This window comes from Balaenoptera ricei, chromosome 12 (genome assembly GCF_028023285.1).
Source record: "Balaenoptera ricei isolate mBalRic1 chromosome 12, mBalRic1.hap2, whole genome shotgun sequence".
NCBI lineage: Eukaryota > Metazoa > Chordata > Mammalia > Artiodactyla > Balaenopteridae > Balaenoptera > Balaenoptera ricei.
The window spans coordinates 45,189,391-45,210,407 of record NC_082650.1 but is presented as its reverse complement, the minus strand read 5'-3'; the positions used below and the strand labels follow the sequence as shown (position 1 = coordinate 45,210,407).

General features: G+C 37.3%; 1 protein-coding gene across 1 annotated transcript in view; it reads right to left on the bottom strand.

The window, feature by feature from the left end:
* Positions 1 to 3,893: 3,893 nt before the first annotated feature.
* The window catches only part of FRK (fyn related Src family tyrosine kinase), a 94,369-nt gene continuing 77,245 nt past the window's right edge, over positions 3,894 to 21,017 (bottom strand). Inside the window, exons 3-8 of the mRNA XM_059941988.1 lie at positions 19,853 to 20,016; positions 17,997 to 18,165; positions 15,298 to 15,456; positions 6,068 to 6,249; positions 4,519 to 4,684; positions 3,894 to 4,136 (exon numbers count right to left, since the gene is read on the bottom strand). Coding sequence (XP_059797971.1) covers positions 3,928 to 4,136; positions 4,519 to 4,684; positions 6,068 to 6,249; positions 15,298 to 15,456; positions 17,997 to 18,165; positions 19,853 to 20,016 — 1,049 coding nt within the window. The 3' untranslated portion in view covers positions 3,894 to 3,927. The remainder of the gene's footprint in view (positions 4,137 to 4,518; positions 4,685 to 6,067; positions 6,250 to 15,297; positions 15,457 to 17,996; positions 18,166 to 19,852; positions 20,017 to 21,017) is intronic.

The window sequence follows — 21,017 nt, the reverse complement described above, 5'->3', positions numbered from 1 at the left end:
CGAAAAGACAACCCTCAGAATGGGAGAAAATATTTGCAAATGAATCAACGGACAAAGGATTAATCTCCAAAATATATAAACAGCTCATTCAGCTCAATATTAAAGAAACAAACACCCCAATTCAAAAATGGGCGGAAGACCTAAATAGACATTTCTCCAAAGAAGATATACAGACGGCCACAAAGCACATGAAAAGATGCTCAACATCACTAATTATTAGAGAAATGCAAATCAAAACTACAATGAGGTATCACCTCACTCCTGTTAGAATGGGCATCATCAGAAAATCTACAAACAACAAATGCTGGAGAGGGTGTGGAGAAAAGGGAAACCTCTTGCACTGTTGGTGGGAATGTAAATTGATACAGCCACTATGGAGAACAATATGGAGGTTCCTTAAAAAACTAAAAATAGAATTACCATATGACCCAGCAATCCCACTACTGGGCATATACCCAGAGAAAACCGTAATTCAAAAAGACACATGCACCCGAATGTTCATTGCAGCACTATTTACAATAGCCAGGTCATGGAAGCAACCTAAATGCCCATCAACAGACGAATGGATAAAGAAGTTGTGGTACATATATACAATGGAATATTACTCAGCCATAAAAAGGAACGAAATTGAGTCATTTGTTGAGACGTGGATGGATCTAGAGACTGTCATACAGAGTGAAGTAAGTCAGAAAGAGAAAAACAAATATCGTATATTAATGCATGTATGTGGAACCTAGAAAAATGGTACAGATGAGCCAGTTTGCAGGGCAGAAGTTGAGACACAGATGTAGAGAATGGACATATGGACACCAAGGGGGGAAAACTGCGGTGGGGTGGGGATGGTGGTGTGCTGAATTGGGCGATTGGGATTGACATGTATACACTGATGTGTATAAAATTGATGCCTAATAAGAATCTGCAGTATAAAAAAACAAACAAAACAACTAATACTAAACTTTCATTGGGTTATTTGTATGGAAATATGTTAATATAAATGTTTCAGACATTACATGAAATTTCTAAAAATCTTATATTTGTATTTGTATGGAAATATGTATGGAAATATGTTAATATAAATGTTTCAGACATTACATGAAATTTCTAAAAATCTTATATGTTCTGGTATAATGTTATAAGTAATAATCCTAGTTATTACTTTAAAATGTATATCTCAGAAATAACTAATTTTCTTGTCAACTGCATTATTATGAACTTTCATCAAATCTTTAACCATGGTCATTTTTAAGTCTTTTGTCATTTACAGACAGTTCTGGGTGTACTCTGATGATTTTGCAAATATGTTCCTATAAAAGGGTTTCATCTTCAAGAAATTCATGGAAAAGACTCTGACAAGTACAGGTTTCTGGTAACTGACTGTACTGCTGAACTGAATGAATAAGCATTTTCAGAACTCTAATGAAAAACTGATGAACTCATAAAAGTGCTAACAAAAGATCAAGATAAAAAAAAAAATTAATTACATGGGACTGAGTGAACTGATGAGGATGAGTATAATTTTTGTGACTTTCTGTCTGAATTAAAAAAAACAAAATCCCACAAGCACTCAGAGGCAAAGAATATACAAATCAATTTTCACTGCAAAGTAAAGGAGCTGTTGCAGTGGAGGATTACTGGACTGAATGTCAATATTATGACATAGTATGAGTGTGTTTCATGTTTGGTAATTGCAATCATTGTTGCTTTTGTTGTGGTCATCCATATACAATGCTTGGTGTCAGTCTATTTATCTCTTGTAAAAATAAAATACAGTGTGTGTGTGTGTGTGAAAAAAAAAATTTTAGAACTAAAAGAACAAACAAACAAAAAAAGAATATATATACATGTATACTGTATAACTGAATCACTTTGCTGTACACCTGAAACTAACACAACATTGTAAATCAGCTACACTTCAATTAAAGAAATAAAATTTTAAAAATCTTTAAAAAAAAAAATAAATAAATAAAATTTAAAAAAAAAAAAAAAAGAAAAAGAATGACTTTTATGTAAGCTGAAAATGCAAAGAGAGAGGCTTTCCATTTTCTCCTGCTGGGTGAAGAGAAGAGGGAACCCCAGTTTGTTCTGAGAGCCATCTGTGACCATAGGAATGAGGAATGAGGACAATGCTGATGGCTGGAGGGAAGGTTGGGAAAGGACTTTGGATCATTGAATTGTTAATGGTATTGTGCATGGAGTCCTCTCTATCTTGTTAAATAACAAAAATTCAACTGAGTAAATTTAAAGATCAAATTGGCTTTATTCAGTGATTCGTGAATTGGGCAGCATCCCATTTAACAAACAGAAAGGAGCTCGGCCATGCTGTAGAAAAGCAAGGGTTTTTAAAAGCAGAAAGGGGGTGGGAAAAGAACATCATTAGCAAATAATGCATTGTTTCTGACAAGGTCGCCCTCCTGCCCTCCTAAGTGGGATGGAAGGGGTCTATCATGCTGGCCAGGTAATTCCAGGTTGACTGGTTAAAGATTACATTTCTGGGAAATGCTGAAACTGCAATTAGTTTAAGTATTAAGTCTTGGTTTGCTGATATGGGGCTTAGCACAAATGACTCCATTTGGGGCCTGTTGTCTCCTTTTTAACAACTTCTGTCTTCCAGTTACAGAGTATACAGATTTACTTAGTGCTTAATCTACTTTGTGTTGAGGTTTCTGTAACCGCTTAGAAATGCTCTTCTTCCCCTTTAAAGAAAGATGAAAGAAGATACTCAAAATATTCTCAATATACTCAAAATTTTCTTATGAATTTTTTCATTCATATTGCTTTACATTAGAAGATCTTTGAATATATATTTGATTTTGAAACCCCCTTTGAGAGCTCTCCCTAATCATCTAATGAGGCACAGAACTTGATACACCCATTGCTTAAGAAGAAATAACATTCTTACAAAGGTTAATGAAAACTTAAGATGAGTAAAAACCCTCTTGTCCTATCAGACAAAAAATACAGTTTCATAACCAACGTTATGAAACCTTATTATTCCTTATTCCTACTCTCTAGATCTGAAACAGAGTTTGGCCTGTTTTGTAGCCTATATACCAAAGGTACATTTTAAAAATTATTCAGAAACACCAGGCCTTAGCAATCCTACTGCTCTCCTCTCATTTTCCTAAACTATTTTGATACTTATTTCTCAGATCTGGCAGGCTATTAGATGTTTCTTGCATATTTCCAAGATAATAACTCATCAGCTTTGCAAGCTGATTCTTAGCATTAAGGGATTAAAACTAATGTAGATGAATCTCAGATGACACATACCGAGGTAGAGAAAAATTCCATCATTTCCTTCTACAAAATGAGACAGATTTTAATTCTATTTCTCAACAGCTGCTTCATTTTTTTATGCATAGGAAAAAAATATGTGCAATTACTCCAAGTACAATCAAGTCATTTAACATGTCTTTGCGATCATTGTAGTTCCAGGATATTTTAAAAGAGAAAAAAAAGTCTCAAAGCACAGGTCCTGCTGTGCAGCAAAGCAATCAAATTCCTTCATAACAACAGCCTGATGGGATTCAGCAATCCGAGGAATAATGAATAACCACCTTAATCAGTAAACAGGAAAATGCTACAACAGTCACTGAGTAAAAATTCGCTATCATCTGTTGATCCTCTTGAACAGCATTTCAAACAATAAATAGAAATGTGTCTCTTTTAAGAAGAAAAATAACTTTGTGTAGTGCATTTGATTTTGCCAGGCAGTGGGGAGATGATATTTCATCTTAGACTGTCCTGCAGTATTGCCCAGTTGATAAAATGCGCATATAATCTTTTTTGTATTATATGGCCAAATTTACCTTATCACTTGAATACGTCAAGATAAATTTATTTTTACAGTTGGTTAATATGATTGTATTTCTGAACTGATTATTGAACTCTATTGCTACTTCATTATTTGATGTTCTTCAGTGTTCATCATGCAAAGTTATTTGTATCTGAATATGAAGACCCTGTTTCAAAATAATCTTCAAATTTCCAATGCAGTGTCTCAAATGTTGGCCGGTCCTTAGGCTCTGCATTCCAGCACTCCGACATGATGTTGTAGAATTGCAATGGACAGTTAGATGGTTGAGGGAGTCTATAGTTTTGACCCAACATCTGGATTACCTGAGCACCTGTCAAACCTAAAAAATATAAAATGGAACCAACAAAAAACAAGTTGGAAATCAGAGTCTTAAATTCATAGATACTGACACTCTAGAGGACAAAGCAAATTGACTTCCCCAGAGAAACTATGAAGTCTACCTTCCCAGGCTGCAGAGACTAAACTAAATCCTGCAGCAAGTAATGTCTATAAGACTGCAGTTCAAGAGCAAAGGAGAAGGAGGCAATAAACCACCTCATTAATGCAAATCATCATCATCAAATTTTATCTGTTATGCTCCCACAGGCACATGGTGTGGTCAGCCTCATAACTCTGCCCTCTAAGTCTGGGCAAAGCAGTTAAAGTCACACCTAAGTAAGTGACCTGCAGCAGAAAGGCCCACTTCAGAATTAATTACTCACCACTATAAGGCATTTTGCCATAAGTAATGATTTCATAAAGAAGGATTCCAAATGACCACACATCAGACTTAATGCTGAATTTATTAGTACGAATGGCTTCAGGCGCAGTCCACTTCACCGGCAGCTTTATTTCGTGTTTAGATTCATAGATGTCTTCATTATCTACCTGTTAATGCATTAAGGAATCAAGCTAAGTTAAAGTGGGGTTTTTTTTGGTCACCCTCATTCATCTGTAACTTGCTTTGCATTAAAATTTAGAGGGACAAGATTCAAAATGAGTTTAGTCCAGGGCTTCCCTGGTGGCGCAGTGGTTGAGAGTCTGCCTGCCAATGCAGGGGACACGGGTTCGAGCCCTGGTCTGGGAAGATCCCACATGCCGCAGAGCAACTAAGCCCGTGAGCCACAGCTACTGAGCCTGCGCGTCTGGAGCCTGTGCTCCGTAACAAGAGAGGCCGCGATAGGGAGAGGCCCGCGCACCGCGATGAAGAGTGGCCCCCGCTCACCACAACTAGAGAAAGCCCTCGCACAGAAACGAAGACCCAACACAGCCAATAAATAAATAAATAAATAAATAAATTAAATAATTAAAAAAAAAAATGAGTTTAGTTCAAATGATAATTACAGTAGCAAATTCCAAATCTGACACACAAGACTGAATAATCTGCGGGAATTCATTAATGAAATATTACTTGAGGGCCTACTATGTGCTAAAAGTAGCACTGCAAGGAGCACTGTAATACATACGGGAAATTCATCTGTGATGACACTGGCTTTACACCTGGTCTTTAGCAAATATAGAAAGTGAAAGCAAAGCCTGTTTTCTGATTTACTGCTGGTATTGAAGAGCCACTAACATTGATAATTACCATGTAACCATTTTCTAATACTGAAAAGTAGGATCCAAATGATTTAAATTAATATATCAACTCACTGGGGATCTAATTAATTTACAAAGAGAAAAGATGATAAATTCATAAAGATCAAAAGAGAATCATTTACTTGTGTTTCATGCCCCACACTCATATTTTTACGATACAATGCAGAAATAAAAAATTAAATTCAGATAAAAACACCTAACATTATATCTCCTATATTAGTGTCTTTTGGCCTAATGTCATAAAATGGGAGCGGAGGTGGCAGGATTTTAAAAGCCAATGTTTGCTGAAGAATTTTGGCAGCATGCATATTAGTCTGGCATAAAGTGAGCAACAACGGGTAGGGTAACTCTGTACAAAGTGTGCTGCCTTTTTTAAGGGAAACAGAGGCAGACAAACAGAGGCTACTGGTACTGAAAAACTGATCGTTTATTCAACTGCAAACTTAATTACATACTTTCCCATCTGGTTGATCATCGTTTTTTTCTGTTTCTTTCTCTTTGGTGAAGAAATAGAAATAAGAAGTAGTTTGTCTGTAGAGCCCTGGGATCCTGAAATGGTCTATGGACCAATAGAACTTGGAGAAATATGTCGAAAAATAACAGTAAATCTATTAGTATACTGGTCTAGCCTTTTGACCCATTACTAACTAATTAAAACAAAGCCAAATCTACCTTAAAAACTCTTGCAAGTCCAAAATCTGCCACTTTGTAGATACTATGTTCACCAACAAGGACATTTCTGGCAGCCAGATCTCTATGGATGTAGTTCTGGGACTCCAGATAGGCCATTCCAGAAGCAACCTGGGCTGCCATGTCTACCTGTTGCGTCAGATGGATTTTTGATCCAGCATCATCTAGGTAAAAAGAGAAAATAAGAGATTCACTTTGGAGAACATTTGAACTATTGAAGCAAATTCTAAGAATTTTGATGAATGAGCTATCAGTGGGATTAAGTGCCATAGCACTGAGAGAAAATAAATATAACAAGTACAAACCGTTCCATTCCCTGTGAAGGGTTAATGAGGCAACAATTTTCAGAGCTCAAACACATTTCAAAGCTGAGGCCCTCCTTTCCCTAAATGAGCATTATTGGGAGAAAGGAGCAACAGTACCACATGATCCAAACACAGCTATAAATATCTAAAAGAGTCCAGGTATTGCCATTTTTAATACCACATGTCACTGACTCATCTCTTCATGGAAATTGTTACTTGGTTGCCTCTGGATTTCTTTGAAACATTTCATAGTTGTTTTAGTCTTTAAACCTAAAAATAATACTAATTTGCATGGCTGAACCAATGAAAAGTTCTCATTCTTCCATCATATTGTTCTTAAAAACTAGCTCACAAAATAATGAAGGCTCTATATATGTAGTTATAAACTGTGTATATTACATTTGTACTCCATTAAGCTTGATGCATGCATTAAATTTTCCTTTCTTAGCCTGTTATTCTTAGAATAGGTTGCTCATCTCTCTATGAAGAGAGATATGAAGGTATAGGCATGATATACCTTTTGTAGACATAGTTTCTCCTCCTGCAGATTCTATATAACTAAGTATAGGAAATTTATGTAGTAGAGTCAGTTTGATCATTACTAGAGAGATTAGTATTATTTTGTGGTGACTTTGTGAAATGGGGTCAGCCATCCCTGGATAAGTGTTTAGCTGCCATACTGTTGGTAGATGTCTTCAAATTTCTGGAGAACTGAAGAGGTCTCATATAAATCCAAATTATCATTATCCCTATCTGAATAAGCCAAATATTACCAAAAATGCATTGAATTTATGGTCAAGAGTCCCAGACGCAATTCCTGACTTGAGCAACTACAGTACAGGAGTGAGGAAGATTGGTTTGAAGCTAGAGTGCCAGAATTTGAATCAGGGCTCTGCCTTATGTTTCTTCCTGACTTTGGGCAAGCTGCTTAACACTCCTGTGTCTTAGTTTCTCCATATATACAACAATAATTATCATAACCTTGTGGTTTTATTTGTTAAAATGAGAATTAAATGAGTTAGTACATGTAAAGCACTTAAAACAGTACCTGGCACCTAAGAAGAACTCAGTAAAGCCTACCTGTTCTTATTATCTATCATTGCTTCTGCCTGATCAGAATTAAACAGTTTAAGATTTGTTAAGCTAGAGATGCATAAGGATTACCCAAGAGGAAATGTCTAAAAGAAGACAAGCATATGGTTCTGAAGCTCAGAGGAAAGCATGCAGCTAGAAATATGGATTTAACAGTCATTGTTTAGGAGCAAGAGTTAAACATTAAAAGTGGGTAAGATTGCTAGAAAGTGATAGAATCATGAGAAATGCCAACATTTACAGTGCACATATAAAAATAAACCTGCAGGGGGCTTCCCTGGTAGCGCAGTGGTTGAGAATCTGCCTGCCAATGCAGGGGACACGGGTTCGAGCCCTGGTCTGGGAAGATTCCACATGCCGCAGAGCGACTAGGTCCGTGAGCCACAATTGCTGAGCCTGCGCGTCTGGAGCCTGTGCTCCGTAACAAGAGAGGCCGCGATAGTGAGAGGCCTGCGCACCGTGATGAAGAGTGGCCCCCACTTGCTACAACTAGAGAAAGTTCTCGCACAGAGATGAAGACCCAACACAGCCATAAATAAATAAATAAATAAAATTAAAAACCACTCTTTAAAATAAATAAATAAATAAATAAAATAAAATAAACCTGCAAGAAAACTGAGATGAATCAGCCTAAAGAATGAGAGAAGAACCAGAAGAGAACATCCTAACAGTCAAAGGTTTGAGTAGAGAAATCACCACCATTGTCAAATAAGTCCAGCAAGATAAGAACTAAAAAGCATTTCTAAAATATAATAATTAAGAAGTCACTGGAAACACTGGTTGCAGGAAGAGAGTCTTGCTGGAGATGCAGTATAAAGGGTTAAGGGCTGAAGGGGAGCTGAGGATGTGGAGATAGCAAGAGGAGATATCAATTTCCAAAAACCTAGTCAAGAAGGGAAGACAAGAAGAAGCTAGCAGAGAAAAATGTAAGTCAAGGAAGGGAAAGCAATTATCATGAAGTTCCTGATAGTGAGGGATTGTCATTGATAAGGTAGTAGAGGAGTTTCTGGGCTGCTGGTTATGTTGTCATTCTTGATTTGCATAGTGGCTACACAGTTGTTTACTTGCTCACTTCATAATTACATGATAAATATATATGTAGAAAGGACGTAAATCATGCATGTCCTTTCTACATGTATGTCATCTTTTACAGTTAAAAAAATGAAATAAATGGAGTCAAGGGAAGTTTTCAAATGGGAAAGACCTAAGCACAGTTTGTGTGTGAGTGTGTGTGTTTTTTTAATGCAAGCAGCATATTTAAATAGGCTCTGAGTAATAAAGGCCATTTATGACAAACTTGCAGGTAACATCATACTCAATAGTGAAAAGCTGAAAGCTTTTCCTCTAAGATCCAGAATAAGGCAAGGATGCCCACTCTCACCACTTCTATTTAACGTAGTATTGGAAGTCCTAGCCAGAGCAATCAACAAGAGAAAGAAATAAAAGGCATTCAGATTGGAAGAGAAGAAGTCAAACTTTTACTATTGGCAGATGACATGATACCATATACAGAAAATCCCAATAATAAATAAGATTCATTTATTATTAGAATAAATGAATTCAGTAAAATTTTAGGATACAAAATTAAGATACAGAAATCTGTTGTATTTCTATACACTAATAATGAACTATCAGAGAGACAAAACAATAAAACAATCCCATATACAAGCAAATAAAAAGAATAAAATACCTAGAAATAAATTTAACCGAGGAGGTAAAAGACCTGTACTCTGAAAATTGTAAGACATTGATGAAAAAAAGTGAAGATGATACAAATGAATACAAATGAATGGAAAGATGTTATGTGTTCATGGATTGGAAGAACTAATATTGTTAAAATGTCCATTTTAACTACCCAAAGCAATCTACACATTCAATGCAATCCCTATCAAAATACTCACAAAATACCGACAGAGCTAGAACAAATAATCCTAAAATTTGTATGGAACCACAAAGGACCCTGAATAGCCAAAGCAATCTTGAGAAAGAAAAATAAAACTGGAGGTATCACACTCCCTGACTTCTGACAAAGCTATAGTGATCAAAGCAGTATGGTACTGGCACAAAAACAGACACATAGCTCAATGGAACAGAATAAAGAGTCCATAAATAAACTCATGCTCACCTGGTCAATTATCTACAACAAAGGAGGCAAGAATATATAATGGGGAAAAGAAAGTCTCTTCAATAAGTAGCATTGGGAAAATTGGACAACTACATGTAAAAGAATGAAACGACCATTTTCTCATATACAAAAATAAATTCAAAATGGGTTAGAGACTTAAATGTAAGACCTGAAACCACAAAACTCCTAGAAGAAAACATAGGCAGTAATCTCTCTGACACTGGTCTTAGCAATATTTTTTTGGATCTGTCTCCTCAGGCAAGGGCAACAAAAGCAAAAATAAACAAATGGGACAAAATCAAACTAAAAGGCTTTTGCACAATGAAGGAAACCATCAATAAAATGGAAAGACCGTCTACTGAATGGGAGAAGATATTTGCAAATGATATATCCAATAGGGCGTTAATATCCAAAATACATAAAGAATTCATACAACTCAACATCAAAAACAGATAAACAATCTGATCAAAAATTGGGCAGAGGACGTGAATAGGCATTTTTCCAAAGAGGACATACAGATGGCCAACAGGCACATGAAAAGATGCTCAAATCACTAATCATCAGAGAAATGCAAATCAAAACCATGAGATATTACCTCACACCTGTAAGAATGGCTATCATCAAAAAGACAAGAAATAGGGGCTTCCCTGGTGGCGCAGTGGTTGGGAATCCGCCTGCCAATGCAGGGGACACGGGTTCGAGCCCTGGTCCGGGAAGATCCCACAGGCCACGGAGCAACTAGGCCCGTGCGCCACAACTACTGAGACCGTGAGCCATAACTCCTGAAGCCTGGCGCCTGGAGCCCGTGCTCCTCAACAAGAGAAGCCACCGCAATAAGAAGCCCGCTCATCACAACAAAGAATAGCCCCGACTCGCCGCAACTAGAGAAAGCCCGCGCACAGCAACAAAGACCCAACACAGCCAAAAACAAATTAAAAAAAAAAAAAAAAAAAAGACAAGAAATAACCAGTGTTGGTGAGGATGTGGAGAAAAGGGAACCCTAGTGTTTTGTTGGTGGGAATTTAAATTAGTGCAGCCACTATGGAAAACAGTATAAAGATTCCTCAAAATATTAAAAATAAAACTGCCACATGATCCACCAGTTCTACTCCTGAGTATTTACCTGAAGAAAATAAAAACACTAATTCGAAAGATATATGCACCTCAAAGTTCATAGCAGCATTATTTACAGTAACCATGATATGGAAGCAACCTAAGTGTCCATCAACAAATGAATGGATAAAGATGATTGGAACCCCGGCTGACACCGTGACTGCAGCCTTGTGAGAAACCCTGACCCAGAAGACCCGGCTCAGCTGCACCTGGATTCCTGACCACAGAAACTGTGAGATAATAAATGTTTGCTGCTTTAAGCCACTAAGTTTTGGGGTAATTTGTCGTGCAGCAATAAATAATAGGTGGATATTAGGAGAATAATATCAGTGCTACGTATATGGTTAAAAGCATGGACTATGGAGCCAGATTTCCTGGGTTTGAATTCTCATTCAACCACTTTGAATAAGTTACTTAATCTCTCCATACCTCAGCTTCTTCAACTGCAAAATGGGGATGATAGTAATAATACTTAGTTCATGAGGTTGTTAGAAGAATGAACTAAATTAATACTTGTATAGGACTTAGAAAAATTCCTGACACACAGTAAGTGCTATATAGTGTTTTTTAGAGGAAAAAAAAAATTAAAATATATATGCTCCTCTCCTACCACTATCCCATATGGTTGATTTTCCAGTAAATCACCTCATTTAATACTCAGAACAACTATAGGAAGTATTTTACCCTGTTTGATAGGGGTTCCTACCACTCAGAGGAACAGGTAATAATTTATAGAGTAGAGATTCAAATCCAGGATATGTTGGAGGCTGAAATGTCATGCGTCATAAATTTATTCTGTACTGCCTCCCTAAAATCCACCTTACACTCCTGAGCACCCAAAGTCAGGGGCTATGAAGAGACTTCCATTCATGCAGACAGCAAATAGTTATGGAGTTGTGTTCAGTTAAAGGGTATCTCAGTGAAAACATTCCTGTCTGCTTCAATCCACTTAACTGAACTGTCTGTGAGAATGATGAACAACATGCTAGGACTTGATTTGTAAAACAAAGAAAATATACTGACATATATTAGATGCTCTATAAGTATTTATTGGAAAGAAAACAAGCCCAGCTAAACTAAAAAATGCAGATATTTATCCTCTTTAAACTTCAGTAAGAAATACCAGGCATCAATTACCCTTAGTGCTAAAGTTTTTTGACAAGCCTTTTCCATTTTGGAGAAATTTATTACAAAAAGAGATTCAGCCAAGCTTAGGGACTACAAAGATGGTTCTATAGAAAAATGTGTGTTATTTCAGCTATCAAATACAACATCTAATCTTATTACAGTGGATATAAAAATGTTTTCACTGACAGGCACAATAGTGAAGGAAACTGAGTAGTAACATATTTCCTGCCCTGAAAAGTACAGTGGCCTAGGAACTGCATACAACCTCAGAGCACACTTCTAATACAGCAGCCAGATGTCAAAACTGATATAAACGTTCATAGACTTGTGACAATTTACATCTGCAGCAAGGAAATATTTTCAATTATGTTCCATTACTCAAGAGCATTTCAGCTTAATAATATTTATTATTATGGGATGTTTCAGAGCGGCAGATACACTTTAAGATCACTTTGCTGAAATCAAATCCTCTTGATTGGGAAGGGATTGTCTGTAATGAGCATGCCTTCATTACTCCCCCTGGCTGCTAAGTATCCGGGCAAAGGAAGGCCTTTGTAAACTTGACCCTGATAGTTCAACCCAGAAGATGACAGAGTTCGTGCTCAACCCTGAGTAAAACACATCAACAAGCCACAGAAATCCTCAATGTCAAAGGAGTTTGCAATATACTAAGCGTATCTTTGCAAGCTGATACCAAGCACAACAAAACAAGTCCCAACTGTATTAGGTTCAGGGTAGCCCTGACTTAATCTATCCATTAATTTATTCATTCACTTAGCCAACACACAATTAGTGCACACCTGCTGTGTGCCTGACACCGTTCTAGCACTAAAACAAAGAAAAATCTCTGTCATCTCCAAGTTGTATTTTAGAAGACACTAAAAATAAGCTACATAAATATGTCATGCATTATATGACGACTAACAGCTAGGAAGAGAAAACAAAAAGCAGGAAAGAGGAATACAGTGAGTCAGCAAAGGGAGATTAAATTTTAGAATTTAGAGGGTGACCCAGGAAGGACTCGCTGTAATGGGAATACCTAAGTAAAGACTTTAGGAAGTGAGAAAATGAGCTGTGCGGATAAGTAACGGGAAAATTTTTCAGGTAGAGGAAACGGCAAGTGCGCAGGGCCTGCAGCAGAGCACATCTGGAAGATACAAAGAGCAGCAAAGAAGGGCAGTGTAGTTGACAGAGTGAACCAGGGCAAAGCTGTGGGAGATGGGGTCGGAGAGGTAATGGAGAGCCAGGTCAGGCAGGACTTTATGGGTTACACAGAGAGAACAAAGGAGTCACTGAAGGTTTGGGGCTGAGGAGGGACGTGACCTGATTTACATTTTAACAGGATCTCTCCAGCTACTGTGTTGAGAAGAGACTGAAGGGGTCAAGAACCAAAAGAGGGAGACAAATTGGAAGGCTACTGCAGAATCCAGGAGAGAGGTGATGATGACTCGGACTGGAGTAGGAGAAGTGGTAAAATCCTGGATATATTTGGAAAGCAAGCCTGTGGGATTTGCTGGTTGGTCAGATATAGGATGTGAGAAGTAGAGGTGACTCCAAGATGTTAGGCCTGTGTGTTGACATTGTCAGAGAAGGAAAGACCACAAGAGGTGCAGATTACTGAGGATAATATCAGAGATCGGTTTTTGGACAAATTATTTTGAGACATCTAATAGACATATGTAGTAGAAATGAGGGCTGTTTGCAAACTTCTGTTTTTTCCTGCTTTTAAGCACTTTAGAGGGCTATACTCCTCTACTCCCTTTGAGTTGATTTAACCAAATGAAAAGGGCACAGAAATTACCTCTATCACTCCTGGTCAGAAGCTTTAAGAGCCAGAATGAGATTAGTCATATTCCCTGCTGCTGCCAAGGTGATCAAAAGACCTGAGTCACCAGCCAATCTATATCTCACATGTTGCATGAGCAAGAATAAACACCTGTGTTAAGACTCTGAGATTTGGAGGGGTTTGTTACTGCGTCATACCCATATTATCCAGACTGATACAGTGTTCACGTGGAAAAGTTAAGAAGGCAGTTGGATATATGATTCTGAAGTAATGGAGGGATATAATTTAGGCAATTGGTAATACATAAATGTTATTAAACAATAAGACTGGTTGAGATTAGCAAGGAATCTGGTGATGTTGCAAAAGAGTCTTGGGAAACTCCAAGATATTGAGAGGTGTGGGAGATGAGAGAAATCACATAGATTGAGAAGAACTGGCAAGAAAGGAAGAGAAAAGGACATTGGATGAAGTGTCCCAGAAGCCAAATGAAGGTAGTGTTTCCAGAAGGTAGTGTTACCAGAAGGAGACAGTGTCCATTGAATTGAATACTGCTGATAGATCTGAGTATTGAGAATTGACTGTGAGATTTAACAGCGCGAATGTTTATAATTTGACAAAGCATTTTCGTTAGAGATGACCTGAAATGGTTCCTGTACTTTTGTCCCTGGGAATAAGGCAAAAGGAGTCAATGGCTGAGGTTAGTCTCTCTATGGTGGGTAACACAATCTAATACTGTTAAATTTGATATCTTTATGCAAGGGAGCTAGGTATATTTTTGTTTTTAACAGCACTTAGCAAGTCTTATGTCCTTTGTTCCTATCTAGTCTTGCAATTTAATATCACCAGCTTCACAGGTCACTCTGAAATGAGAGAATACCCCTATCTTTCCGATATCTTTGTTCCATTATTCTCACCTCCCTTTACCTCTATACATTCTATCAGTCCTACTCTGACATTCCAAGAAAGTATAGAAAACGCCTCTTTTTAAAGCATGGATTATTCTCTCATTACTTGATCTCTACTTCTTTGAACATCTCATTTTAGTGCTTATAATATTGTTGCTTATTAAATTATTCATTTGTAATAAACGTCAAAATTCTACAGTGCCCTTAAGTCTTCTCAGACTACAGGAAGCAGATGTAAAAATAAAGTAATAGTATACTTCTGCTTCTTAGTCTGAATATTCTAATGTTGCCTAGCGGTTGGAAGTATTTTAAATTCCAACAAGCACAATGTTGTCCAAAACTGGCAAAGAGAAAAATGAGGGTGCCTGTCCCTCCCTTCCCCCGAAAGCATTCCATGTCCCCTAATTCTGGGCCATAGAAAATACTGGTCCATGACTGATAATGTTCAATTAGTTATTGTAGGAAACAAAGCATCGTGAAAAACATCTATTCTTCAATTTTCCACATGACATTTAAGTACTCTGATATGTCTATGGTGAACAATTTGTTCTTCCACTACATAAATATTTTTCCTCCCTTTGAGTACACAGTATATACCCTATTAAAGAGTAGTTGAGCAATTCAATGGTAAGACATTCATTGTCACAGATATACCATAGTAGATATCCTCTGGGTTATAGAAGCCTTGCTAAATTGACATTTATAGGACTAGCTAAACTAAATTCCTCTTTTTTCCTTTTATTAAGTATTTAGCTTACTTTGGAGATATTCTTGCAGACTTCCATGTCTCATCAACTCTGTAATAATATAAATAGGATCTTCTAAAGTGCAAACAGCATAAAGCTGGATAAGCTTTGGATGTCTTAGGTTCTTCATTATCTGTGCCTCCCTCAGGAAGTCATTTGGATCCATTGAACCTGAAACAAGAAGAGGGGAAATCACTTTATGTTACTGAGGCATTCCTATCCTCACAGCAGCCTGGTGGGAATCACCAAGATTGCTTCCTGCCTCTCAGTAAAGTAAGAGCATCAGTGTCACAAATCTTCAGATTTATCAAGGAAGAGAATCAGTTCAACCAGGGCAACCTAATAACTGATGTGTTGGTGCATCAGGGCTGTGCAGCTTATGTATTATGACCTGTAGGTGAAGAGAGGTTGATTCAGGTTCATGTGAAAAATGAAGGAAAAAGGAAACACTGACAGTCTAATTGATAAAACAAGGCAGGCATCTTAGGAACACAAAGAGAAGACATTCTATTAATATGAACACTGGAAGACACGGAATGTTTAATTACTGCAGCGAGTTTTTCTGTCCAGGATGCAGAGACTAATAGTTGCCCTGTCCTTGGTACCCACTGTGGGAAGAGCTGGATAACTTTCCTAAAAAGCAATGACATTCTGCCATATTTATGTCTTTAATTCTGCAAGGACATATATCCATAGTGTAGGCCAAGTAGAAAACATTCAAGGGCCACTCCCAAAACTTAGTGATTTTTTCCTCCTATTGAAGCTGATATTCAACATTTTCTCCTGTATTGATATCTCCACAGTTGGTTTTAATAGCTTGACCAAATGATAAGGGAGATATTGGAGCCTATTTTGAAGACTCATCTACAATTAAATTGCACTTAAATGGCTCAACTCTGACTCACCATGCAAAGTGCCAAGTATCAACAGTTAACATCAAATAAAACCTAAGAGAAAGAATACCTGGAGTTACCTTTCTTTAGTCATTTAAAAATCTTTTATTTCTTTTAGGATATGATGTTTCAGAGCCATTGTTGTAACTGAAGGAATACTGTCGCTTCACATCTCAGTATTCACTATGGATAGTGCAAATATCATTTTCACTGATGCTTAAAGAGTCTGTTTCGTTCCTCATTCTCTCATACAGAAGACTTCACAGCTAATATTTGAACCCCAGGCATGGATAAGCTTTGACATTCCAAGCTAACACTCTGTTTATTAATATGCAGTTAGAAAGAGTTACATGTGACCTGCAGATCATTTCACATAAAGCATTTAGGCAATCTATCCTTTGGTATGCCTTTTGAGAGTCTAGAAGTTCACTACCCAGGCTCGATCAAATCCTAGCTCACTGTGTGATCCTGAACAAGTTACCAAACGTCTCTGAACTTTAGTTTCTTCATCTGTAAAACATGGCTAATAATCCTACTGACATAAAATCATTGTCAGGATAATAGCATTGTCTGGTACATATGTGTTCAATGAGTGTTGACTATATTTGTATTATTATTAATAATATGCATATTCTTAGGAAAACCAGACAGATCAACTGTAAGCATTTCTTCACAGGCTGAGGGGAAGAGGCAAGGACTTACAGAGGGAGAATAGGGGGAAATGGCCTATTCTGTTCTCCATCAATTTTTGCTGAGCTCCCTCACTTCCATCTCTACCACTATTCTGCTCCACATAATCAAATAGGATTGAAGTCCTGAATCATTGTGGCAAAATGGAGCTAAGAATAAAAGAGGCATCCAAACCATAATAAAGGACCATTTTTGGTTATTATAATTAGTTTGGCCTATGGTTAGTTACGGATATAGTAGGATCATTCCCCCACCCCCAAATAATCTGATTGATGAAGTTTCCGGTGATAGCAGCAATTATGATCTCCATTCAGATGATTTATCTACAATATGTTTCTATGTTGATGCTTTGGGTGGCCGTCAGATTCATGGAATGCAGGACACTTAAATCATTGCCAAATCACACCATCCGCTAGAGCTGAAACCATGGTACGTCAGGAGCCTCTGCAGGGGAAGCCTGCTCAGAGCTCTCCTTGGCTACGCTGGTTACAGCTGACCAGCTGCACAGCAAAAGAGACCCAATCTCAACTCAGCTAGTAATGCTACATTAAATATTAATTTTTGCCTGTCAAAGCTACTGTGGGAGTTGATTTCAGGCTCGTCTTTATTGCGTGGTAGTCTGCTAAGCAATAAATAGCTGAGAAGATTGATTAATGGCCCCAGTGAAGTGAAGACATTTAAGCAATCACCAAAGCTGTTTGCTGCTATTACACTGTAAATCAATATTAATTATTCCTCTTGGAGAGAAAACTATCATGGCGCTATTTTTTAATACAAGAAATCTGATTTTTTTGTTCTCTTTTGACCTCCAAAAGGCCTTCCTTAGAGAGCAGTGTTAGGATGGATAGCTAGCTGCTTCTTTTTTTGGAAAAAAATGATCAGATTGGACAATAAAGTTTAGTCTCAGTTGTTAATAAGATTAGGATTCAAAATCATAATCATATCTGCAGTAATTCTGAAAATCTCAGGTGCTGGGATAGATCATTGTGGTCACTACAGAAAGTGATTATAACACTTGCTTGGTGCCCACACTGGCTGTCCCATGACCTCTTGGTCATTTACACTGGCAAGTTGAGCTTATAAGTATCAACATATGCCATTTAACCTTTGCCATTCTCGTTCTCGTACCTGGTTTTAATGTTTTTACTGCTACCGGAGTGGTATTGTTCCATAGGCCCTCCCACACTTCGCCGAACTGACCAGATCCTAATCTCTTCAGAAGCTGTATGGAGCTGCGGTCGATCTCCCACTGGTCCACGGTTTTATATGACAAATCAAAGGGAGCTGGGACTTGTATCTGCTTCACAGAATAATTAGAATACTGGTAAGAAAAAAGTTACATTCAACAACTTTTTGGTTGAAAATAACAGTCTAGGTACTTTTGAAAAGAGACATCATTTTTAAAAACAAAATATTGTAAATTTTATTCGAATTACTTTTAAATGGAAAGCAACTGTGGTAGAATCTGTATCTTTGCCTCTTCCAGCTGATCTCCCAAATCCTGCTAAGTCGGGCACCTTGCTGCCCATCTGTCCCACATGACACCCAAATACCTCCCTCCCACCTATGTGGTGGGAGTTCCCTTTGCCTCCTTGCCTACATAAATCAAGTTTCAAGGCTAAACTGAAGTTCCATCTCATCCACAATTATCTCCCCAACTCTTTGGCCTATAGCATTTACCATATGTATCACAAAATTTCTCATAATTAATTTCATCTTTTTTCAAATTCATTTACTTATTTGTTCACTCATTTACTCATTTATTTAATAAATAAATTTTTTTCAAGCACCAACTAGGTTCCATTCTGTAAATAAAATAGGTAAGGTCTCTGCTCTCCTAGAGTGCATAGTCTAGTTTGTCATCTGCCTTTAGAAATTTATCTTATCTCCTCCACTAAGTCATCAGCATCTTGAGTGCACAGAAAATCATCTACGCTTTGTAAACTCTTTTCCCTACCAGAATTCAACAATATTGGTTAAACTAAGAATTTTTAAGTCATATCTTTGTATCAGGCGAACTATTTCTTAGCATAAGCTCAGATACTCTTGTGAGGTCATTCCTGTACCATCTAAGATGTACATACTTATACCAAAATTGCCTATTCACGTCTCAGGATTTAACTCATAAATTCCCTGCATATGGGACAGAATTCTTCAGCTTCTAATTGTCTGTAGAGTTCTAATCAGGCATCACAAGGAAGCTTTCACCGGTCATCCAGGTATAAACCACAGGGTTGGCTATACCACTGACAGTACCTGAGACCTGAACTCTGATGCGAAACTGAGGGCTTGCCCCACTGAGGTGTATGATCACTACTTAACTTTAAACACATTTAGGTAAAACATGCAAACAACAGAATTTAATGACAGATGTAGATAAATTCTATAAATGCTACCTCCTCCCACTAAACAGCCAGGCCAAACAATCAAACTGTTAGAACAGTTAAATGATATCTATATGCAGACAACCAGATAATGAACCTGGTCATTTCATGTTAATAATCTTGAATACAGATCATCTAAGTAAGAATTGTATTCCAGAACTTCTTTCCCCCTCCAGCCATATCATTAAATGCTGCAATAACAAAGATACCAGATTAGTTTCTTAGTGCAAAGAATGAACATTTTCTGTGTTCAGTGGTTGCTTGAGGTTAGGACTTGGCAAACTTCTGAAAAGAATGAGACGGTAAATATGTTAGGCTTTGTGAGCCATATAGTCTCTGTTTCAGCTATTAAACTCTGCTATTATAGCAAAAAAGCAATGACAATCTGTAAATGAATGAGCATGTATGTTCCAATAAAGCTTATTTGTAAAAATAAGTGTGGGGCCGTATTGGCTTAGGGGCCACAGATTGCCTATCTGTGCCTTGGGTATTCAAGGACCTTTTTTTCTGAGCTGACATATCACATGACAAATAACTCCAACACCTGAAGGAAAAAAATTAACTTCAAAAATAAAGGAACACAGCTTGAAAGCATTTCACCTTTAAGCATGGTTTTCCCAGCTTGACACACAGGCCATCGCTTGTCTTGGTGTAGTGACTCACGAATTCACTCAGTGTTGAAAAGGTTCTTCTCCGGGTGAGGAAAAAGTCCCCTGCATCTAGTCTTCTGATTCTGTAGTGTTTCACAACCCCTTCGTCTAAAACTGGAACCCAAAATAAGTCCTTTTAATAAACTTCTTGCCAAAGCAAAGGAGATTTGCTTATTTTTTTTTTTTTTAGATTTGCTTATTTTGTGATGATAGTTTCAATGCATGGAATAAAATTTTAACAAATTCTATTTATTTCTCAACTTTGTTTCAGAAAAGACTTCAGGAAGCTTACAAAGGACATACAGCAGACTAAAAAGGAAAAAAGAATGTGGAATCATATTTTAAAGGAAATATAAAAATAAAAGAGTACAGTTAGCACTAAAAACAAAACTTTGATTTGAGGCCTAGTATACTTGTTTAAAACAGCTATAAAATGGACTCTATCATTCTAGCAATGTAAAGAAGGAAAGAGTTTCAGAAACCACAGTGTTCATAAGATAGAATCACTAAAGATGTTTAGAAACAGTTCTTTCTGGTACAGAGACAAAGGAGGATTTCCTCCCATGAAATTCTATAACATGGACACTAAAATAAAATAGTGTTCTCAGAAAGCAAAATCTATGTGTAGATATAGATATAAATACAGATAGAGATGGAGAGAGGGAGAGAGGGAGGAAGGGAGAGAGAAATATTATTGAGCCTTAAAAAAAGAAGGAAATCCTGTCATTTGCAGCAACATGGATGAACCTTGAGGCTATTGTGCTAAGTGAGATAAGATGGAGGAAGACAAATACTGCGTAGTATCACTTATATGTGGAATCTTTAAAAAAAAAATTAAACTCATAGAAACAGAGTAGAAAAATTGTTGCCTGGGAATGGGGTTGGGGGGAGCAGGATTAGGGAGAAGTTGGTAAAAGGGCATAAAACTTCAGCTATAAGATGAGTAAGTTCTAAGCATCTAGTATATAACATGGTGACTAAAGTTGATAACACTGTATTATACAGTTGAAATTTGCTAAGAGAGTAAAACTTACATGGTCTCACCAAAAACGGAGAGAAATATGTGAGGTGACAGATATGTTAATTAACTCGATGTGGGGAGGGGGAATCCTTTC